This window comes from Xiphophorus hellerii, chromosome 1, assembly GCF_003331165.1.
Source record: "Xiphophorus hellerii strain 12219 chromosome 1, Xiphophorus_hellerii-4.1, whole genome shotgun sequence".
NCBI classification, from domain to species: domain Eukaryota; kingdom Metazoa; phylum Chordata; class Actinopteri; order Cyprinodontiformes; family Poeciliidae; genus Xiphophorus; species Xiphophorus hellerii.
Window position 1 is genome coordinate 171,993 of NC_045672.1, and position 24,037 is coordinate 196,029.

The 24,037-nt window shown below is 38.9% G+C and overlaps 3 protein-coding genes across 7 annotated transcripts in view; 2 read left to right on the forward strand and 1 right to left on the reverse strand.

Annotated features, from left to right (window-relative positions):
- Positions 1-15,888, forward strand: ampd1 (adenosine monophosphate deaminase 1 (isoform M)). Of its 2 annotated transcripts, XM_032562974.1 has the most exons (16): positions 1-127; positions 2,679-2,687; positions 3,295-3,460; positions 3,590-3,722; positions 10,133-10,298; positions 10,419-10,638; positions 11,022-11,151; positions 11,403-11,597; positions 11,771-11,902; positions 12,799-12,962; positions 13,145-13,271; positions 13,417-13,580; positions 13,692-13,812; positions 14,830-15,003; positions 15,255-15,365; positions 15,477-15,888. In XM_032562974.1, the coding sequence occupies exons 1-16, from the start codon at positions 106-108 to the stop codon at positions 15,630-15,632; spliced, it is 2,190 nt and encodes a 729-aa protein (XP_032418865.1). In that variant the 5' UTR covers positions 1-105; the 3' UTR covers positions 15,633-15,888. The 2 variants fall into 2 exon arrangements, with proteins under 2 accessions (XP_032418865.1, XP_032418872.1); XM_032562981.1 differs by lacking the exon at positions 2,679-2,687.
- A 950-nt stretch (positions 15,889-16,838) lies between these two features.
- Positions 16,839-24,037, forward strand: part of dennd2c (DENN/MADD domain containing 2C) — a 29,962-nt gene continuing 22,763 nt past the window's right edge. For all 4 annotated transcript variants that reach the window (XM_032562844.1, XM_032562863.1, XM_032562855.1 and 1 more), the window contains exon 1: positions 16,839-17,152. The gene's annotated coding sequence lies outside the window, so the exon portion shown is untranslated. The remainder of the gene's footprint in view (positions 17,153-24,037) is intronic.
- Positions 21,514-22,598, reverse strand: LOC116720093 (zinc finger BED domain-containing protein 1-like). Its single transcript, XM_032563154.1, has 2 exons — positions 22,388-22,598; positions 21,514-22,156 (listed from the first exon to the last, which is right to left on the reverse strand). The coding sequence occupies exons 1-2, from the start codon at positions 22,577-22,579 to the stop codon at positions 21,716-21,718; spliced, it is 633 nt and encodes a 210-aa protein (XP_032419045.1). The 5' UTR covers positions 22,580-22,598; the 3' UTR covers positions 21,514-21,715.

The window sequence follows — 24,037 nt, forward strand, 5'->3', positions numbered from 1 at the left end:
GAGGCAGACTCAATTTAACAGAGCCGACTCACGCAGGGGGCTTCACTCCGGCGCACTGACCTCCCTCTCCTTTCCACAGGAAGCGACTCCTGCAACGCCGTCGCCATGCCCAAAGTCCAGGTGCCAGGTGAGTGTTGGCATAGTAACCACAGGCTGTCATGATTGGAGGACTGAAGCTGTTCATGGCATTCTCTCAGGTGTTCCACAAAAGATGTGGTCATCATGCTGAACTTTTTATTTTTATTTTGTGTTTTAAAAAATGACCCACAGGATGGAAAAACATTAGAAAAATTGAGAAAAGAGACATCAGCATGAAATGCACAGAGTTGATCAGTAACTAGTTACATGTACTCAGTATTTTTATTAAGAAATATCTCTGCTCTTACTTGAATTACTTCACTGAATGAAGAACAAACTTGTTTTGACCAAAAATCCACCAGACACACACCTACCAGTTTTGTCAAAGTTTCATAACTTTGAAATTGAAAGAAATTTATCTGGAGAATTTTTTTCTTTTCCCTGTTTTTGTCAGTTGTCACTATGTTCTTTTATATTAATATTTTAATTTATTTTATATTCATTATTTCAATTTTGGTCATTAAAATACCACATTGTACACATAATTTTATATTCTGGTCAGTCTAATGATGTCATTTTAAAATATTAAATGTTTGATGTTTGATCACTCAGGACCAGAATAGATTTTTGACCAATTACTTTTTTACTCTTCAGTGCAGTCTTTGGATACTCTACCCACGTCAGTAAACACATCACATCTTTTAGCTTTTCATAGTAAATTCACATCCTAGCTGTCAACTTTATCTGTCAGATCACTTTGATTCTGATGCACTTCATTTCAAAATAAAGATTGATCTTGACTTGTAGCGAGTTCTTATCATTTACTCCTGCAGCTTTAAATGAGGAGGATATGATAAAGCTATAATAAAGCAGAATATAATAACTGCTTCAATATCACCTCTAAAGGCGCAGCAGGATGATGATAGACGTGACTTGTCAGCTGAGAGTCCCTTATTAATGTGGGATGAGCGCGGATCGAGTAGTTTTATACTTCTTATCTTGGCTCATCCAACCTCTTCTGGTTTCATTGGTTGTATCAGATCTGCAGCATGAAAAAGTCCGTTGGTTTATTTTGACCCAGAGCTCTGATGGGAGCTAATTATAGGCTTGCCTTTACCAGGCATGAGACATCTGGCATGTAGTGTAATGTAATGTAGTAATAGTTGGTGGAGAATGGGATTTAGTCTGATAGTTCTACAACGCTGTGGATCAAAACTCAATCAAATCAAAAGTGAATGACCAAATAACACAAATCAGCCAGAAGGAAATGGCTTTTCTTCCAGAGCCAGCTCATGATATTAGAGATATGACTCCCCACCCAGGGTGGCATGGTGAGGCGGAATGGGGGTTGGCAACAATGTTACCTGTTTGGTTCACTAAAATAAACCCTCCTGCAGCCTTCTGTAAGACTGAACTTGGCATTTGATGCACAGTGATTCAGGATAATGTCACGCTGACATCATGCTAACTTTATGCTAACGTCACGTTAAGGTCAAGCCACAGTCATGCTACAGACATGCTAACATCATGCTAAGAGCTTCCTCATTTTATGTGCCCATTTTATCTTACATTTCTTTTCTTTTCTATTTTTTTTAAATATTGTACTATTCTTGAGTTGGAGAAACAGAAGAATTCCAAAGTGCTTACACATCTGTGCAAATGGTAATAAATTCTATTCTATTCTATTCTACTCTTCATTTGATCATCTCTCATTCAAAACCTGAAACACTTACAGCAGCTAACATCAGCTGGATTAGTTTCAACTAAACAAAGAGCTTTTCAAGCACAGCTGGAGATTTTTTTTAAACCTTCAAAATAAACAACAAAAGTCAAAACAAATGTATTCTTAATTCTTTTATTTAGTTCTAGACCAAAAAATGAAAACCACTATATGCAAATGGTTGAAAATGTTATGGAAATATTCCATAACTACTGAAGGTTCACTAACATTTATGTTTTTACTTCTTCATAGAGCACAGAGCTCTCCTCCTTCATTTTCTGTTTTGTAAAAATTCACTTTGAAAAGGTTTATTTTATAAAAATGTAATGAAAGCTTTGAATAGAAGAGGTAATATTTATGATAAATGGACTGAAAGTGGAAACAGCACAAAGTTTTCAGAATGAACAGCTTTTGAACATTCGCACAATAAAGTCAAATTCAATCACAAGTTATTGACCTAAACAGTCAGAACAAGATTTACACAAATGGTTCTTAAAGCATCTGTAAGTGCCTGTAAAATCCACAGCATATTTTTTTTCCAGTTCTTGTTTATTTGACTCAAAGTTGCTCTGCTGGGAAATCAGAAATCTTTTGCATGGGTTGTGAAAATGCAGTTACCATCTCTTTATGATTCGACTGATTTTACTCACAAAGAAGCCGTTGACTTCATGAAGCTGTTTTCATGATCATCCTCACTTTTAAACCCTCATCTAACCTCCAGGTTCCCATCAACACTTACTGTAGTAGAACATCTACGATACTTTATTTTTAATATGTGGTTGTTTACATGATTATAACATTTCTAACTGATGTATTTATAACCCTCTCTTTTTGTGATTTTTATCCTGTTTGATGCAACTTTCCTGAACGGTACAATCAGTTCAACAGAGTAAGTATGGAAGCTGAGAAGCCAAGCATCATTTTTAGCTCCCTGTTGGATTAGTTGTGTTGCTTTAGACTTTGTTGGCTGTACAGTAGGAGCATGTCACAACCAGACACTCGCCCTTCTTTCTAATATCATCTATCAATCAGAATCACTTCCAGAACTGTCCCTTGTTTTCTTATCTAGTCCTTACAAGGAGTCAGACCTTCTTGGTTTCCCAAACTTTCAAAAACTCTGGAGAACGATTGGTTTGACTGCTATGGTTACAAGAAAGTCTGACACCTTGAAAGCAAAGATACTTTACAAAAGAGGGTTAAACACACAAGTCTAGGCTTGAGTGTTGAAGATATTTAATCCATAGATCTGTTGTCAGAGCTGCAGATTTGTAGTGTTTGAATCAGTCTTTGGTCATATCTATTCAATGCATGTTATGGAGTCTGTATGCATCAGTTTAAATAAGCTTTACATGTGACCGTCATGTACATGGCTGTCATGTTTCTGCAAACTAGATTAGAAGTTGGTCCTGAATGCGGTTTGAGCAGAGCTGTCCAGTCCTGCATGGGGTCAAGGACGATACATTTGAGTTAGTAAAAATGTTTGTCACACCTGGCAGAGACCGATGACAACATGAGGGCCTTCGCCGAGAAGGTTTTTGCATCGGAGACTAAAGACGAGCAGGTGCGAGATGAAATCTCATTGTTTGATGTGGCTGAAGACTGTCCCATCCTTCACCAGGAGATGGCACACCACCTGCATGCCAATGACAACACAGAGAAACGGTGAGATGGAGCACGCTGCAAAATAAAATAAAAAGAATCCAGATTTTTAAATTCAGGGTTAGCTCATATAGTTTAAAGTGTAAGAGTGAGCTCGCTGAAGTGTTTGTAATGTTTGTCTACGGCTAACAGCCAAAGACTTCAGCGCAGCCGTACCATGGCCGCCCCCCAGGCAGCTGCTGCCCCCGTGGTGGTGGACATCCCAACCTATCTGGAGGTCCCTGACTTCCAGAGAGTGGACATCATTGGTGACTACGCTGCTGGGGTACAGTCTACTTCCTGGAACAATCTGGAAGACTAGAAGCTTAACTACACTATATAAGCCTAAACTAGTGACTTATGGTGACATACGTTTATTTTAATGAAGGTGGGGAAGGAGAAAAGTATTTATTATTTACTGTAAAAAAAGAGGTAATTTAATGTTAACTTTGGACAAAACGTTTGGCTCTTTCCTCTTTAATTTTCCCGGATCCTCAGCGAGTGGCGGCGTGCTGCTAAAGTGAAAACAACAACAAAGCGCGTTGACGTCACAGATCACAGAGTTTAATCTCATACAAAGCAACGCATGAATCAATCAACAAAGCTGCAGAGGAACAGAGATATGCATTTTTCTCATAAAAATAAAGACAGACAAGGGGAAGACAGACAAACACAAAACAAAGACAAACAAAAAGGCAAGGACGTCTTTGGAGAGAGAGCCGATGCAAAAAGGCAAAAAATAGTGGCCGCTCTCTGCATTTTCTCTCCTGACACGAAATCTTATACTAAAGAGGTGTTTCCCTATTTAATTTATGCAGTCAAGGCGTTCCTCCTGTTGACCAACTGGAAACTCCCTTAGGCACTCAGAGAAACTTGGAACTCCCCTCAATCTACGGCCAAGATCAAAGGACCATCTGTCTCTAGCACCACAAAAGGGCGTCCTGACCCCCTGTGGTCCCACGGCCATCCCGGGCACAGCAAAATCCTGAGATAAGACTTCACAGATACCTGTGAAATCTATCCAGTGCTCCTGCCCTGCCGGGAATGCTAATTTTATTGCCTCCTATGGCCCGGCCTCACAGTGGGGAGGCTCCATTGAGTGATCTGCATTTTGGCCCCTGTTTGTCTGAATGCCTGCTCATCTGGCTCAATCCCAAATGCTCAACAGAAAACTGTTCCAAATAAGAGTGTTGACTATACCTTTTACACATGTCGTAAGATTAACTGTATTAAGCACTAAAAATAATCATTTTTCCTTAACATTACCTTCCAAGTATTTCAAATGAGGTTGGAATGCCGCTGTTTCCATCATCCTAATCTTTAGCTCAGGGTCAACTTCCAAAACATAAATATTACTACTAATATTAGTCAGAAGACAAATGTTAAATCCAAATCTGAAAATAAATCCAAATCTGGTAAGAGTAAAAAAAATAAAACTTTGTCCTCGAAGGCACCAAGGCACCATGATTTAGTACAGATTTGAACTTTACCAAATCTGTACTAAATCATGGTGGGTTTAACAGGAAGTACCCCCCAACCCCCACTCCCCATCTAATTCTGCCCAGGGCCTCATAAAGCCTTGGACACCACCCCCAGCTTTCTGTATACAATATACTCCCTAAATTCTTCCAAGTATGAACTTTTGTCAAGATGTTGTTGTAATGGACCTTACCAAGCTCCGCCCACAACCGACCCACGCAAGTCTCACAAACAAAGCCTCTTGGCCCGTTGTTTCTATGTAAACATGACTGATTAGTGCATCATTTCTACCGGATTTTCACAATATATCAACTACTACAATGGACAGAGGAACTAACAAGTTCATGTCATCATCTGGGAGGAGGTTACTGGTTTCTCAGTCACAAGCTGGTTGCAAACCTGAGGCCAGCAGGTGTCAGTCAGTTATGGTAGATCTGAAATTTGGTTTGATGACCTCAATATGAGAAGCTACAGACTGATAGGAGGAACCAAAGAGCTCTGTAAAGGTAAAGGCAAATCTTCTGAAATTGGGATATAATTAATTTAATTTCACATAATTACCACGATAGAAGCCATTTGTTTGTTAAAATTTTATGAAATATATTTGTTCTATTTGATGCTTGTTGTGAATGACGTAAACTCACAAACGAACGAGGTAATTAGTCCAACGTTTAGAAACTACAGCGGCTGTAATGCGCCACAGCAAAGGTAAACAAAGGTAAAATAACCCGAACAGGTGATCAACTCTTCTTCTTCTTTTGTTTTTTATTGGCGGCTGGCATCCAACTTAAGGTGCATTTACCGCCACCTACCAGGTGATCAACTCAAAACCACTCCTACCTTTTTACTCTCTCTCTCTCTCTCTCTTTGTAGTTTAAGCACACCTGTTACCGTGGCAACCGCCTGCGCCCAGCAAGACGAGCAACGATTACGTTAAAAACATAACATTCAGTCCGTTACGATATCAAGTTTCCAGGCTTGATATTTATTTCTCGATTATTAATCAACGCTTCCCTGAACACAGCGACTGTTGATTGACTAGCTGTACCTGGTGCTAACGTGGCTAACACGAGTAACAGTTTAGTCCAAAGCCTTTTCTGCTAAAATAAAATCTTTAGTGTATGTCAGATACAGTACACATTGCATATTGATCTGTTTAGCTAACGTAAGACTGTGTAGCAGACAGGCTTCAAGGTGTAGAAGTTGTATCAGTTCTGCCATTATGCTGTACTTAGCTAACGGGAAGCTAAGTGTGTTTGTGAGACGGCCACGCACGTGACCACGCGGCTCCTCTGGTAAGGTCCATGTATTGAAGAGATGTTAATAGGCTGTGTTAAGGGGAAAAGTTATTATGTTAGCTTAAGTTTTGGAAAAGCATGGCTCTCCTTTTCCTCCTGTTAGCCGGGTCGAGCGGGGTTCTCCGTGAGCGTCCTGCAACCGCGTGCTGCTAAAAACGAAACAACAACAAAACGTGTTGACGTCACAGATCACGGAGTTTTAATCTCATACAAAGCAATCGATCACAAAGTTGCAGAGATACAGAGATATGCATTTTCTCATGAAAATAAAAAACACACAAGGGAAGACAAACGAACACAGAGACAGACAAAGGCGCCCAACGTGGAGTAAAAAGATGGAAAAAACTCTCCCCTCTCCGGCGCTGACCTGAAACTATAAACCAAAAGGGTGTTTCCCTATTTAATATATGCAAAGAAGGCGTTCTGCTCTTCGACCAATTAGAACTCCCTCAGGCCCCTAAAGAAAGTTGGGACTTCCTGATTTATAGCAAAGGTGTCTGTTTTTTTTATCTAAGCAAAAGGCGAACTACCCCGTGGTCATCTCTGCCTGATACGGAAGATCTCTGGCGCCAAGAAGTCTCTGACCCCTTTCGGGCTGTAAATTTTATTGCTCTGTGTGTGGGGGAGGCAAAAGGGCCCTGCTTTGTTTGAATGTCTGCTATTGTGAGCTCCCTCATGCTCCACAGAAAACTGTTCCAATAAAGTGTTGACTTTCCCTTTACACATGTCATAAGATTAAGTGTATTTTTAGCATTAAATAATCATTTTCCTTAGCAGCTGTTACTGAATAACTGGTGTGATGAGTATTTTCATTACAGAGAAGTGATAAAATATATGGCAAACTTAAAATTTGCAGTATGTTGATCACAGGTGTTGTTTTCACTTCCCTGATATTGAATTTCACTGACTGCAAGTTTCAGTGAATGACCGGCCATCACCAGAGGCCAGGGCCGGATCGGAGCTCAGGTTTCAGGGCCACGAGTTTGGTATCTCCACTTCCTGGAAAAGAATGCTGTAGATGAGCTGGCTTGTTATGTCTGCTGCAGCTGCAAGTCTCACAGTTAGCATGAACCCACCTACTCTAATAACAACACAAATTCTACATACAGACATTTTGTAGGGTGTGTAGTTGTAGGTTTGATTCCACCTTACCTCTGTCACATGTCACACACTGATCTGTGCACTGGTGTATAAATGTGTGTGAATGTGGCTTTGACTGGTCAGTGTGACTGGAAAAGTTCAGTCTAGTTACCATTTTAAATAGAAAACATCTGTGAGAAATGTGATCGATTTTTTACATCTTGTAACACTTTTTTATATGTACTTTCCAGGCACATAGCACCATTTTATAACACAGTCAAGTAACTATGTTACCTTCAGTTGTTATAAAAATGCTGCAGTGGTGGGAAGTAACGAAAATTGAACTTCGTTAAAATTGTACTTAAGTACAATTTTTATGTATCTGTACTTTACTTAAGTAGATTTAAGAATGGATACTTTCGACTTTTACTCTACTACATTTTACAGTAAGTATCTGTACTTTCTACTTCACTACATTTCTACAAAACCATCGCGTTACTAGTTGCATCCAAGTCGCGTTGCGCTTTTTTTCCGTTATAATGTGAAGTTCAGGGACTTAACATGGCGCTGTAAAATCCAAGCAATAACGTGACTTGCTGATTCCGTGTCTATTGTCACCCATCGCCTCCTCCTTTCATTCGCATGCGGAGCTCCGAGACATGCGCAGCAGTTTCCTATGAGCGGGAGAAGATGTCTGTCTAATAGTCAGTAATAGAATTTCGCTACATAAAACATAAGATTTGGCGACATGTAAAATCAGCAGCGCTTCGCTTTCACAGACGGTGGCGTCACTTGAAAAGGATGCGTAAAGAAAGATAAGCTCTGTGGACGTGATGTTAGCAAAGCTAGCTGTACAGAGACAACTTTTTTTCATCGCAGATGCAACCTAAGTGTCACTCATGCGCTGAATTATTGTGCGGAGGTGTTGACTAACGTGCTGCATATATGGGACAACGCTGTGTCCAAAGTCTACAATATAGTGCTATAACATTTACGAACGATCTGATTCTTCTGGACGGATCTTTACTAAGTCCTACAGGACTGAAGCCTCATTGAGAGCCGTTCTTTGTTCTTGTGATGCTCTGCGTACACTGCAGTCGCTATTATTATTTTATTTAATTGAAAGAACGCAGAACATGCTCATTGCTCTTTAATTGTTTTCACCTCCTGTCATGGTGGCAGACAGGGTGAGAACAGTCATGGTGCTCCTTCTGCTTGGTTACTTGGTTGCGCCTTGGACAGTGTTCGTAGTTGAGCGTTGTTTACCGTTAATGCGGTAAACAACTAATGTTGTTTACCGTTAAAGCAATTAATGTTAATTAAACATTAATTGCTTAATGTTTAATGGTGCAGACACTTGTGGTTTCTGATATGGGCAACCGCCCAGGGCGTTATCTTTTTAGGGATGGCAGGAGACCTCCGTGGATTGTGGCACAGCAGAATGAAGAAGAGTTTGAACTGATAATGATACTGGTTAAATTTATTCCAACTCTAAGTATTTAATATCTAGGTTTTTTATGGGAATGTGGATTTTTCAAATCAATTTGAGAAGCAATTGATAGGTGCACTTAATTTTATTGTGTCATGTAGCACTGGGCGCTGGTCTTGGTCTTGACTTGGACTCGGGTTTGGTGGTCTTGACTACAACACTGCTTCATGGCTCCTTGGTTGCATGTCCCCCCCCACCTTCTTCCCATCCCCTTTCTGTTGGATTTCTTTCAAAATAAATGCCATTAGTGGCAAAAAAAAGTGAAGTTCATGCTATGTTAGGACAGGAGATGAGATGTTTCCGTCCCTGAAATTATGATGCATAGAATCACATATCTAAGTCTAAACTGTCACAGAGAGTAAACACAATAACAACATGCTTTATCTGTGGCATTGTTAATTAAAATGGCACATTTCTGATATATTAAAATTAAATACGATAGGTACTCTTAATGATATTGTATTAGCGATTAGGTAATGCTTTCAGCAAGTACTTTTACTTTTAATACTTAAGTATTTTTAAAAGCCAGTACTTTTTTACTTTTACTCAAGTAAAAATGTTAATGTGGTACTTTTACTTTTACTAGGGTACATTTTTGTCTCTGTGTTTGTACTTTTACTTAAGTAAATTTTTATGAGTACTTTCTCCACCACTGAAATGCTGTACATATCAAACATGACTTTGAGAAATTTGACTTTGTAATTTAAAGCATTGAAATTGGGTTTCAATGCTGTCTCTTTAAAAACTCCTGCTCTTTCTGAAGCTCCGCCTTCAGGAAGTCATCATGACATGGCTCCTCTATTAACCCTTTAATAACGTTATTACAAGTGTTGCTCTGAGGAATGGCTCCTATAATTAACTCAGCAGTTCCACCAGCCAGTTGCTGCTGGCTAGTCTGAAGGAGCTGAATGGGGGAGGGGAGCTCTGTGAGGCACTGGAAACTGCAACTCTGAAGAGGAGCTTTGTCCTCAAAGGCAGGGCTAGGTCCACCCAGGCATTTTGCACAGCTGTAACCCTGGAGATTACAGGATTTCTCAAACATTCATGAAAGAATCAAGGCAACTCTATCTGTATGTTTTTGATGAGGAAATAATATTATAACATGACGTACAGCTCAACAAAGTAAATTTTACTGATCCTTACATACATAAATCAAATTTATTCAAGGTAATACCAGCCAACAAAAATGGAAGTATTTACTCTCCTTTGAAAAACTGGGCCTACTGGATATGTCAGACCTCAGACCTTCTATATTTTTATTCATAAAATCGTTCAGTTGAGGTCAACTCTAAAAAATGTTTTTAATAAACAGGTACAGTATATTTTGTCTGTTTTTTCTCATCTGAGCAGGTGACCATGGATGACTTTGAGTTGTCTTGTAAGGGTCTGTACCGTGCCTTAACCATCAGGGAGAAATACATGAGGCTAGCCTATCAGCACTTTCCCAGAACAGCCTCCCAGTTCCTGTGTCAGATAGAGGGGAACATGTTTAAAGTTGAAGATGAGGTCCAGCCAGGTGAGAAGACAGAAAGACTAGCATAGTGATTTTACCCAAAACAGACAAGCATCATCCACAAAGCAAGATTTATTCTTTGCCTTAATGGCTTTTCTTTCTACCAAATCGCTGGATCCTCAGTCTTCAATGCTCCTCCAAAAGATGGGGAGGACCCTTTGGGCACCTCAGACCTGCCAGAGAATCTTGGCTATGTGGCTCGTATGAAGGACGGCCTCATGTATGTGTACAACGACGTTGCAGCTGCTGACAAGCATCAGCCCAAGGACCTACCTCATCCAGACTACAACACCTTCATTGATGACATGAACTTCCTCATCGCGCTGATTGCTCAGGGCCCAATGTGAGTCCGTTCTGAAACATCTACTTAACTTTCATTCTCTAAACGTTATGAAAACTATAATTTCTCTTCAACTAGAAGTGACTGAGAGTGCAAGCCACCAAATGCTGTCCAATAAAACAATGTCATGTAAGGAGGATAAATGTCAACCCATGCTAAACACATGGGTTTTTAGCATGGGTTGACATGCTAAAAACCCTACCTCAGTGATGTTCTACCTGATGTATTTTTATTCAGATTTGTTCTTAAGTAAATCTTTTGATCAGAAGTGCTGTTATTGTTGTTATTTACATCTACTCACCATTTACACAAACTCTTTGATGCTATCGCCCATAAATAGAGTTTAATTTCTTAGAGTTTTCTACAAGCTTGTATTTATTTTTTAGGAAGACTTACACTCACAGGCGTCTGAAGTTCCTCATGTCCAAGTTCAATGTGCATGAGATGTTGAACGAGATGGAGGAGATGAAGGAGCTGAAGATGAACCCCCACAGGGATTTTTACAACTGCAGGAAGGTACTGCAACAAATTCTGCAAACACAGACTACTATGAACAATTATACAAAACACAAAACATAACGCGTAATAATTAATTAAACATAAAATTACCTGTAGGTTATAAAAAAACAGTTAAAAGGGATAATACTGAAAACATGAGGAAAGCTGTTACTCAAACTGTTCCTCTGCTGTGGCTCCCTCTAGTGACCACATTCAGGCATCACACCAAGCGAAACGAACAATTATAATTTGTTATTGCCGTGTTTCAGGTGGACACCCACATCCATGCTGCTGCCTGCATGAACCAGAAGCATCTGCTGCGCTTCATCAAAAGGTCTTACCGTGTGGATGCTGACCGGGTGGTGCACAACCTTAAAGGGAGGGAGGTCACCATGAGGGAGCTGTTTGAATCCCTCAACCTGCATCCATACAATCTCACCGTGGACTCTTTGGACGTGCACGCTGTAAGCTCCTATTAGGAATAGATTGCATCAATTGGATGTCAATATACCGTTAAAAAAATTAAAAAGGTCAAATTAACATGAATGAGTGCATACTTAATATATGAAAAATATTCAACATCTACAGACTGTTAGAAAAAATGTATGAAATGTGTTTATGAACTGTTTTTCTGAAGGGGAGACAAACATTCCAACGTTTCGATAAGTTCAATGCTAAGTACAACCCTGTAGGAGCCAGCGAGCTGCGGGACCTCTACCTGAAGACCGAAAATCACATCAGTGGGGAATATTTTGCCACTATTATTAAGGTCTGCTCGTACAAACTTAATTCTGCAATGCAATAAATATGTAAATGTACTGTTTTAAAATGCATTTATATTAATTTCTACAGGACAAAAGTGCTCTCACAGAAAATGTCCTATAGTTGTAAATGCAAACATATCTGGAAGTTTTCATTTGAGCATTTTAGCTTCTCATGTTATGATATTGATAGCATAAATACCAATGTATCAATGTAGCTTGAGCCAATGCTAAAGAACAAGCTAGAATGTGCAAATATGTAAACTAATGTTGCCATATGCTAAAGACGGCAGTTATCGTGCTATAAACATAGTTTACAGTGTAAATATTTTTCCCTGAAGCACCAAAGTTAGCCAACATCTAAATAGGACAGGCTTTTAAACAAAGGTACTTTTTTTTAATCCAAAGCTACTTTTTTACAGCTACTGTTTGCTAACATGCAATTTTACAATTTTAGCAGGTTATCTTACCAAACATACTAAAGTTAGCACATGTTAGCATTTTAAGCTAATGATGGTATATAAGTTCCAATATTGTTTATTGATAGCATTTTTGATTGTATTGGTTACCAGTCTGAATCAATAGTGAAACCATTTAGAGATTATTTAATGTTTTTCTCATTTTTAGGATGTGGTCCTTTTGGCTTAGTTAGCCGATGGTGTCAAAATGAGGCCTAAAAGGAGTATCTGCAGATAGGTTGTTTTATCAAGCTGCTGTAATTCTGGTTAAGCAGAATTAGGGTTTTGACAATGAAATCCGTAGCACTTTGTCATTAGTTAAAAAGACTCAGGAAACTTGAAAAGTGGCATTATTGTTACATACACATGTAAAAGAATAACTATGTGAAATTTCAAGAACTAAATTGAGCAATGTTCAGCTTTATCTGACCTTGTTCTGACTACAGGAAGTAGCCAGTGACCTGGAGGAAGCCAAGTACCAGTATGCTGAGCCCCGTCTGTCTATCTATGGTTGTAATCCCAATGAGTGGGGTAAGCTCTCCAGTTGGTTTGTAAAGCACAGAGTCGTCTCCCCCAACCTCAAATGGATGATTCAAGTTCCCAGAATCTAGTAAGTGTTCATAATTTTATAGAATGACCGCCTCTGTAGCATTTTTAACATAGACTTTTCCTGTTTTGTATGTTTAAAGTTATCTAAAACCCTAAACCTATTTTGCATGTAATAAACATCTGTAATGCTGATAGTGGTCCAGAAGGGTAAATGATGTTCTTTTTCTGTCATTTCAACCTCAGTGACATCTTCAGAGGCAGGAACTTTGTGCCACACTTTGGCAAAATGTTGGAGAACATTTTCCTTCCCGTGTTTCAGGCCACCATTGATCCACAGTCCAACCCAGAGCTCAGCATCTTTCTTAAGCACGTGAGTCAAGATGAAAATCTAAATATTAAGACAGATCTTAGGAAATAATTATTTTGAAAACACTCTAAATAATTAGATAAAGATTGCCCTAAAATGAAACATTATTATTGTATTAAAGGTAAGCTGTTTTCCTCTTGTTGTGCAGGTGACAGGATTTGACAGTGTGGATGATGAGTCCAAACACAGTGGCCACATGTTCTCCACAAAAAGTCCAAAACCAGAAGAGTGGGACATCGTCAAGAACCCCTCCTATACTTATTATATCTACTACATGTATGCCAACATTGCTGTTCTTAACCAGCTGCGTAGGTCAGTATCTTTGCTTCCAAGCACAATTCATTTGACTCTAGAAGTAAAGGTCATGTTGGCTGTATTTTTGGGGATGTTTTTGTGTTTACTTGCCTCCTTCTTGCTCTTTAGACAGAGAGGATTGAACACGTTCACATTCAGGCCTCACTGTGGTGAGGCTGGAGCCATCACCCACTTACTGGCAGCCTTTATGACTGCTGACAACATCTCTCATGGTCTTAACCTCAAAAAGGTCAGTCAAGAAACATGTTTTCAATAAGTGCCATCTCTTCTGCCAACCTTCTGTCAAGAAGGTGTGAAGGGAAGAGACTATTTAATGATGGTATTTATGAACACAACTTAATTCAACTCGTCAAACATCACCGAAGGAACGATTGGGTAGGTTAAGCTGAACACTTTATTTCGAAGTCCTGAAACAGTGCATAGCTTTCCACATAACAATAATTTTAAGTAATAAATATTTTTTCACTTCCAGTGGTTTGCAACCTGTTTGAACCAGTGAAACATATCACTGCTTTCATCTATTGATGAAGATATTCCTTTAGTGTTAATTATCAACTTGTCTTGGCAATAGCTGCCAGCACCAAAACAAATTGTTATGTTCACTATTTTTTGACTTACAACTAGAACGATCTCAACTTTGATATGGGATTACAAAACATATGTAGCGTTATTCTCGCACAGTTCAACTTGCAGTATTGCAAACAAAGGCACTTCAAAATAAAATAACTTCCTGTTACACGTGTTAAGAGACTCAATGTTAATCTGATTCCATTATTGTGTTTTAATTATAAATGCAAATGTTTTGTTTTTGATGGAATTGTCCTTTACACTTTGCTAATATTCAAAGTAATTCAGTTCCTAAAAGCTCTGGTACGTCTTAAGAAATGTCCTGAGAAAATATCTTTAACTATTTATGCTGAATCAGTCAGATTTTTTATTAGATATAATAGTTAATAGTGATAAGAAATTAAATAAACTGCATATATTGGGTGGGGCCAGCCCCAAAGCAAATTTCTGTCATTTTTAACCTAAAAACTAAATACTAAAATCTGCTAAATGCTAATTACTCTGCTTGTAAAGTGTTAATACTGTTGAGTGTATTGCTGGTTTTTAACAATTCTTTGCTAGTGACGGTGACAGAAAAATATTTTTGAAAGATTGGGTGTAAGGTAAACAGTTTCTCAGACTGCCAGGTATCTAACCTTGGAAACTCATGATTTGCACCTGTCAATGTTTTTCCAAACAGAGTCCAGTTCTCCAGTACTTGTACTTCTTGACCCAGATCCCAATCGCCATGTCCCCTCTTAGCAACAACAGCTTGTTCCTGGAGTATGCCAAGAACCCGCTGCTGGAGTTTCACCAGAAGGGCTTGATGGTGTCTCTGTCCACCGACGACCCCATGCAGTTCCACTACACCAAGGTCTGCGGCCCTTAGGGCCACAATGATGCACATCACAATCACACACTCAGTGCTATTCACAAAGGCTATTATAAAACCTATAGTTCTTTAGAATAATGTTTTTAAGATCAGAAGTTGGTCTTTGTGTTAATTTTTCACAAAGACCAATTATGAATTGCCTTGTCCAACAAAAGCATGAGTGAAAAACATTGTACATAGGACACACACAAAATATGTAAAACCCTTTTTTAACTTAGTTTTTATGTTCACAGGAACCCCTAATGGAAGAGTATGCCATTGCAGCTCAGGTGTTCAAGCTAAGCACTTGTGACATGTGTGAGATTGCCAGGAACAGTGTGCTGCAGAGTGGCTTGTCTCATGAGGTAACTAACATTATGACACTGCTTTAAATGAAAAACACCTTTGTATTCACCTGGCACCAACCAGGCTTGTTTTGAGTAGATCTGCTTCTCATACCTGCGTTTTGGTTTCAGGAAAAGATTCACTTCTTGGGTTCAGATTACCAGAAAGAAGGCCCAGAGGGCAACGACATCCGTAAAACCAACGTGGCTCAGATCCGCATGGCCTATCGCTTTGAGACGCTGTGCTATGAGCTCAACCTCATCAAGGAGGGCCTGAAGGTGGAGTGAACACGACGGAAACACGCAAGCCTTTTGTCAAAGCTCACCTGAAACGGGTGTAGACAGGATTATGCTAAAGTTTTTTACAGGAGGACTTTGACAAAAGTAACCATTTACAACATTTAAAGAAACAGACACTTCTGATGAACTACTGTTGGATCTTTCTGAGACAGAACGGTTTGGATAAATGGATTTCACTGTTTCCAGAGGGGGAAACATTATGCACAACAAGTAATGGAAATAAAGCATTACAAATAACAACTAACTCTCTTTCATTTCTTTTTTTTGTTACTTGCATAAACTTGCATTGATTTAGTCATCATACAGTTACTTAGCTTGAAGCAGCCGTTACAACAGCAATAAAATATATGTGAGATCTGAACGATTTTAATGAGCATGTAAAACCATGAGTATATGGTTTTATACTCATGACAATACATGAAGAATATCAAATTAAAATGAGAAATAAACCGCTAAATGTTTGGGTCCATGAAAAAGAAACAGTTGAATAAATAAATTCATAATTTCTTGCTACAAAGAACTCTGAAATAGCATTGTAAACAAGCAATTACATGTTGTTGAATTGTGCTGCCTGTGAAAACTTATACCTATTTTTATGTCGTTCAAAGTTTAGGTCTATCTCGATTCTTTGTGTCAGCACAAAGAGGAACTTAGTTGTTGTAAATGGTCATGCACATTTTATGAAGTTGTTTATCGTCTTGATTTATTATACATAATCTTGAGTCTTGACAGGAATTCCTTGATGAAATGCTTATATAGGTAAAAATACTAATATAAATTTATATTATGAGTTAAGTGGATTGACTTTTCAAATAACAAAATGTAACTATCTACATTTTGAAAGACTGTTCTTAACTACAGTCTCAAATCTACGGCTTATTTATATATTTTAACATGCGGTTTGGTGCACATGTGGGGCTGGTGTCTGAATTTCCCGGGACACGTGAAAAAATCAGCACGTATTCATGTTAACAGCTGCTGGAGTGGATACGGTGATGTCTTCCCACTTGAAAAACTCCAAAAAAAAACTTTCTCACAGTCCAAAACTTTGTCAAGTTACACAGAAACATGTAGAGACAACTAGAAGTTTTTGAACTAGCATAATAAAAGTTTCACCTTCCCATGAACATTGCTCCTTTGGTCGCTCTGTATGGCTTCCAGGTTTTATTTTGAAAAGCATATCCGGAAGTAGTGCCTGTCCGCCTGACTTAATAGTCATTGTCCAGAGGCTGGGCGAGAAGTGATTTGGTTTATCTGCTTTTCTTTCTGTGTGCCCCTCTTCTTCGAAGCTGTTGTTGTTTACAGGTGGTTGAATATACGACTCGTTTTTATCATCTCTTTAATGATCGGTTCCTATTAGCGGAAGTTTCCAGTAACTCTGTCTGAATCCCAACGTGGCCACCTCCTCAGCCTGAACGATGAGACCGAGGGGATTTTATGTTTATCATTTTTTAGGAAGCAACACTAGTAGAGGATATAAATTTTACTGACCGCTATGAGCTGCAATGGTAAGTAGTCTCATTCTTAGAGGAAGTATTATTGCTTATGTGTTATTTTGGCTTTCATTTAACTTTTATGACTCTTTGTTTAAGTTAACGACAGGTAAACAGCGATTTGCATTCAGTTGCTAAATGAACGTTATGCTAACTGTTATAAAATATGTCTCACTCACATTTATGTTACGCTCTATATGGTGAAAATAATACAATGGATTTTAAACTGTGTTATTAATTACTCCTGTCACCTTCTTTCCAACATATTTCTGCATCGTTTAGTCATCTTGTTTAACGATATTAAGGAAATTAAGCTGCATTTTTAGTATAAGCATTTTTTGTGCTTCTCTTTCTGCCCGTGGCGTGTTTTTTAAAACCATAATAATATTTATTTGCTTGATGAAATAGAAAGCGTGTATTATTGAGCCATTATTCAAAAGTTGATTTATTTAAATCATATGCAAGTGAAGGAAAAACTGCTAAGTCAATGAATGTCCCCCTACTATTTATGTATGACTATTTTCTAAACTTTTTATTCTAAATGATATAACTGTCATGTTACGAAGGTTTCTAGTGGAGTCCTCCAAATGAATGTAAAGCTTTCTGCTGTTTGATCGGTAATTTATAGACTCTTGCTTGGTTCACTCTTTTATCCTGCTTGTAGCAAACCAGCAGTTTTCCTGTATTACAGCATTAACTGTCACCGTTGATGGTAAGCTAGGGTTCCTGCAACAGCTCAACTACAACATGTCCTGTCATGCTGCCATCTTGAAGAGGGCGTGTTGGGGTGGATTTTGAAGGTCCAATTAGGTTAAATTTAGTTGCTGTAAGTGATGACAGTGTACTTTGTGATGCTGTCTAACCTGACAGAAATATATACTGGTATCAACGTTTACTGAGGTTTTAAAAAGGTATGGTTTTAAAACTGCAAGACATTTAAATTTCTTTCACAGAAGTGCCACAGTATGTAACATGACAAAAAAAATTCCACATATTTGTTAACGTGTCACCATGTCATGACAGAAAAATACAACAGATAATCTGTGAAAAGCTTGATCTCCTCCTGCTCCTCCCTGAGCTGCTACTGAAGAAATGCACCACTTCCAGTCAAAAACAACCAGTCAGAGCCAACAGGAGGGGCTTAGCGCTGTCAATCAATCTTGTGAACGGCATGATAAATGTGCCAAAGAAACTGTTATCAGCTCTGCTAATAACGGTATGCACATAGACAAGATTGACAGCGCTAAGACCCGCCTCCTGGCTCTGATTGGTTGTTTCTAGTTAACACTGGGAGAAGCCAAAAGAGCTCAATATTTGATTTTCACAGATTTGTCTCATACTAAACTTTAGTGACAGTTTCCACAAGTATGTAAAAAAACAAAAATTTTACCTGCTGCAGCTTTAAATGGAGCATGGAGTAAAACAGTTCTGCCCTCCCTCACTAATTGCTGTGGACTGCTGATCAACTAGCTGAGAAATATGCTTTACACTTCTTCTGGCTTACAACAAAGACTAATTTGTTAGTTTGGAAATCATTTCTGCTGTAAAAAACGGGAACACCCCCAACACTGAGGTGACATTTTAAAGCTGTGAGTGGGAGCGGACTGCAGGCTACCTATCCAATTAACCAGCTTTTATCAGCTTCTTAAACTTCTGCAACACTCTTTACAATAAGCTCTTAAAAACAGAAGAAATAATAATTAGTGACTGTTTTATATTTTCTATCTATTTAGAAATTGTAACAATGAACAAATATAAACATTATAACTGACATAATCAATACATTATTTATGTACATAAATTTGTGTTTTACGTTTTTTGTGAATTCCATGAAAGTGTGTTTACTTCACGGGTTTATCTGGTTTACTTTGGGTGTCGTACCATGACGGTCTCATACCGGCTCATGCTTATTTGCCAATATGGTACTATGGTAACTGTCATGCAGCCAGTGGATTTCAGAATTTAGTGTCTTTCAGAGGTACAGTTTGATTGCCATCACATGGTGTGATCATAAATTGTCCAAAGATAGCTGAGATCAGTGTTCACAAATCTCTCTGTACCGTAATTACAGACAGGCTGTTGATCCTTCTTCCTGCCGCTCAGGAAACTCAGCTCATGCCTTCCTGTGCAGTCCAGACAAATGTTGCAGAAGTGGGTCAGTTTGGGGATGTATTGTCATCTCGAGGTCTGGCAGTTTTAGGGCAACATATCAGTGCATACATTTAATTTAGGTCAAACTAAACAAAAGCATAATTTTTAGGCCGTCCCTATTTACATCTAGACTTTCCTGGCCCTGGTGTTGTGCTGCTCTGCAGGAATTCAGCTCATAGTTATTATGATTGTGAGCATATCTTTCCCTTTTACCAGGTTCTTCCAGCTTCCTCATGTGCAACATGTCCTAATAGTTAGCTACCATGCAGTGAGAGGAGCCTCGGTGTAGGAGCATATAGAGACTAATGCTGAATAAGAGTCAAAGTGGATCCTGATATAAACGACTTAATGTCTGCAGCCAGTCGTTATCGCTTCATGTGCTACAGATAGAGGAGGGAGTTCATTTAGTTCCAAATATTTATATTATGTCTGAGTTTCATCATCCATTAAATGTGGGTGAAATGCTTTCTATCATCAGCTGACACCGGCTGGTTATGTTTGCCTTTTACTGAATGTTTAAACCTTCATATTGTCTTCTCTGGGCTCAGATTACCGTGAGTGAGGTTGTAAGTTAAAAGTTGCAGTTGTAAACCAGGTTACATCATCACCCGTTGAAAAATATCTGCCAGAGACGTGCCTGTCTGAGCATGTGCAGAAAGGAATGTGTGTTTGACAGAAACTCATGCAAGGAAAAAACTAAACAAAAAACTGAAGATTTTTATTTGAATGTTTAAGATGACAAGAATGCAATTGTAAATTTCCAAATCAGAAGGCAGATAAGTTTAAACTAAATTTCAAACAAGGGTTTTTTTTGATGCACCCACCAAAACCTTTATGCTTTATGATGATTATCCTTTGTCTTTAATACATATACTGTATAAAAGATAATAATACAGTATTCAAAATGTTCTGACCTTCCTCATACAGACCTACTAGAATATTCTTGAAAAGTCCATTAATTGCAGGAACTTAACCATGACGTGAAACACATTATATAGGTTATTTACACACAGATGGATCTTTGAAAGGCTTTATTTCTGTTAATTATGATGATTTTTCACTTACAGAATATTGTAAATGGGTAAGGGTTAGCCTCTTGTGATTTCCTTAAGCCCTTGCTCTCTCTTACCCTCCTGCAGCTTCAATGAATTGAATGAAGATATAATTTATTTTTAAATAGATTCTTACTTCTCTCTGCTTCCTCTGACTTCAGTTTTAAATACTTCATCAATTCTAAAAGTGGCAATGCGAGTCTCTTTTTGTAACAACTTTTATACTGAAGAGTGTTCCTGCTAACACAACCTGTAAAATTAGGTATTACAGTATGTATGTACTGATCCAAAGAAGGTTTTTGACCTGTCATTTATGGGTTGAGAAGATAAAAATCAAGTCTCTAATACAAATAAAAATAAAATAAAAACCTCAAAATGTATTAAAAATGTAAGAAGTTTTTATATGACAAGAACACATCACAAACTCACAAGTCAGAAATGAGCCACATTAAACTTGTGAGAATGAAGTAGGATTTCCTGACTGCCTGAAAGTTGGAGTTGTGGTGAGAAGCTTGTAGTGAGACTCATAACTCTGGACTCTTTTTGATGGTACTGCGTCTCTCATTGGCTCTGACTGGAGCCCATACTTTCCAGTCCTGTGAAAGGCAGCTTTGTTGTTGCATTAAATAAGATGCAGCACTTTGTTGTATCACTGGCATTTCATATTTAGGCAGCAGTGAGGTTTCCGATGACAGCAACATAGAATTTCCCTCCGGCTGAAAGCCTGGACAGCTCAAGCCACAAACCAGCTGTAGAGCGCTGGGGTAATCTAGTTCCCTGTCACCGTCTCTCTTTCTTCTCTAAATGTATTTCTTTTTTTTGCAGCTGGTCTTTTCATTCTGTTCTAGGGCTGGGTATTGTTAGGAACCTCACAATTCGATTCGATTTCGATTATTGCTGTTGCGATTCGATTCGATATTGATTTAAAGTTGTGAAGACACAAATGATTTAAGATAATGTTGACATTTTTAAAATATTTATTTTCATACAAACTTCTGTAACATCACATTTCTGAGCAAAGAAACAAACTTCTTTCTGCAATGTGCTTAAAGTAGAAAACTGTTCTTAATAAACAATAAAAAATAAAGTGCATGTAAAATAAAATTAGGCATAGCTTATCTCTTGAAAGTCTAATATAAATAAAAATGCATTTCAATAACATCTGTGCATATTAGTGCAGATTTAAACACAAATCATAGGGTTGTATTCAACTGAATTGCACTGAAAAAGTTTAGTGCTTGTAAACATTCTTAGCTTTTGAACATGTAGTGATTAACCTCTAATTTTTGAACATATCTTGAACTGAACTATAGTACTGTAGCCAGAAATAAAGAATTGTACTGTAACAGTACAGTTCTTCATTTCTGGTTACAGACTAAGTGGGCACGTGGAGATTCTTGTTCAGAAAAAGCAGCTGATCCACATGCTCAGGCTTCAATGCACTTCTCTGGGCTGTGACTATGTCACCTGCTGTGGAAAAGATCCTTTCAGCAGGTACACTACTGCCTGGGATGCAAAGGTACCTTTTAGCTTGGCATGACAACAAAGGGTATTCCCCCTCGTGCTCTCTCCACCAGTTGAGTGGATTTGTGGAGAGTGGCAGTGGTTGTACCTCTTTGTAACGCACCACCTCATCCAATGCCTTGGTATCTGTGGTTCTGGACACTGCTACTGGAGTTGTATATGCGCTTCCAAAAAGATCAGCCAGAGCACAAGAGTCCCTTGTTTTCTTTGGTGATGGTCCAGAAGGGTCATCAACCGGCTCTCCCTGCTGTTCAATTGCCTCACGGTCTTCATCCATCAGCCCACTCTGTTGCTGCAAAAAAAAAAAGAAAATAATCGCATTGGTAAGAAGAGCTTTATCATTTCAAATAGCTTATTTAACATGCATTGTAGGGCTAAATCATTAAAATAAAAAGTATATTAATTTGCCAGTGTTCAAATAATTGCAGACCGATAGCATGATAGCATTCCATAAGACAACAAAACAAAACTATTCGGTGTGTATGTGATAGAATGCATTTTTTATTTATACTTTAGTACTTACTGAGCTTTTAACAGTGGCCAATTCTTTAGTGAGAGCTATAAGATGCGTGAACACTTCTTCTCGCTCATCATCATCTGACAGAAAAGGTAGGGCCTTAAACCTCGGGTCCAGAGCAGCAGCAATGGAGAGCTCATCCTTCAGACCCAGGTACCTTAAAAAAATTTTAAGTGACTTTGTGTACACCATAATCATTGTTTTTAATAAATATTAATGACAAATTATTTAATTGTGGGCGTGCCGTGGTGGTGTAGGGGTTAGCGCGACCTGTATTTGGAGGCCTTGAGTCCTCGACGCGGCCGTCGCGGGTTCGACTCCCGGACCCGACGACATTTGCCGCATGTCTTCCCCCCTCTCCTTCCCTGTTTCCTGTCAGCCTACTATCGTATAAGGGACACTAGAGCCCACAAAAGACCCCCTGGAGGGGTAAAAAAAAAAAAAAAATATTTCATTGTGTTGCAAAAAAGTTATATATATATATATTAATACCTTTTTTGGAGATCCCTGCACATAGCAATCTTCATTTCCTTCACCACTGCAGAGTCACTGGATGATGGTTGCATCTCCTCTAGAAGTCTTTCTTTTAGAGGTGCAATGACAGACAGAGTTGGGGTGCTTTCCTGAGACATCACCAAGGTGGCTTTCTTTAATGGCTTCAGAGCCTGTGCAATATCCTCTGCTGCTGTAATGTCTGTCTCTGTAAGGGAGCATAGATCTTTTTCCTGCTTTCGCACTTCAGGTGCAAGTAATGCAGCAGAGACAGCTGGTTGTTGTTCCAAAAATCTCTCCAGCACATCTAAAGCGCTATTCCATCTCGTAGAGACATCAGTCACTAACTTGTGTTGTGGGAGGTCCAACAACTTTTGATTCTTCTTGAGTGCATGACAGGCCAAAGTGCTTCGATGAAAAAAAGCAGAGATGCGCCTCACTCTGCCCAGAAGCCGTGTGACTGCAGGGGTTTTAAGAGCAGCCAGCGAAGCCAAGTTGAGCACATGGGCAAAGCAGCCAACATGCAATAGATCAGTGAGACCGACAGCAGCTAGCATGTTAGCCGCGTTGCCTGTAACAACAGCAGGCACTTTTCCGGTTATGCCCCATTCATTTATTGCCTCTGTCAACAAGTTTGCTATATTGTTACCTGTATGACTTGCATGAAGGGGCCTGGTCTGAAGCACATTTGACACCAATTCCCACTCGTTCGATATGAAATGAGAAGTGATGGTTACGTAGGGGTCAGTCGCTCTCGAGGTCCAGCCATCACACGTCAGAGCAACTCTTTCGGCCGACTTTAACGACTCCAAAACGGCTGTCTTCACCTCTGTATACAGTGACGGCACAGCGACTTCTGTCATGTATTTACGTGTTGGTATTGTGTAGCGTGGTTCGAGTATCTTTAGCATATTCTTAAAACCCTTGTTTTCAACAACACTGTACGGTCGTAGGTCCTTGCAAATACAGACTTTGTGATTTTTTGTGCACGGGCAGAGCTTGGCGGAAGTTTAGAGATGAATGATTTGTCGATTTGTGTCCGTTTGGAGTCAACAGGTTGTGCTTCGGGTTTTTGTAGCGCATCTGCGTGGTATCTGGTTAAGTGGTTGCGCAGGTTTGTCGTGTTACTGCAGTACTTTAATTCTCTCTGGCACAGCTTACATA

Excerpts from the sequence above, each read along its gene's own strand:
- ampd1 (XM_032562974.1), top strand. The coding sequence starts at position 106 with ATGCCCAAAGTCCAGGTGCCAG. Across the intron at positions 11,152-11,402 it reads ATTTTTACAACTGCAGGAAG|GTGGACACCCACATCCATGC; the intron begins GTACTGCAACAA and ends GCCGTGTTTCAG. Across the intron at positions 13,581-13,691 it reads GTTCTTAACCAGCTGCGTAG|ACAGAGAGGATTGAACACGT; the intron begins GTCAGTATCTTT and ends CTTGCTCTTTAG.
- LOC116720093 (XM_032563154.1), bottom strand. The coding sequence starts at position 22,579 with ATGATTATGGTGTACACAAAGTCACTTAAAATTTTTTTAAGGTACCTG. Across the intron at positions 22,157-22,387 it reads TGGCCACTGTTAAAAGCTCA|CAACAGAGTGGGCTGATGGA; the intron begins GTAAGTACTAAA and ends TTTTTTTTGCAG.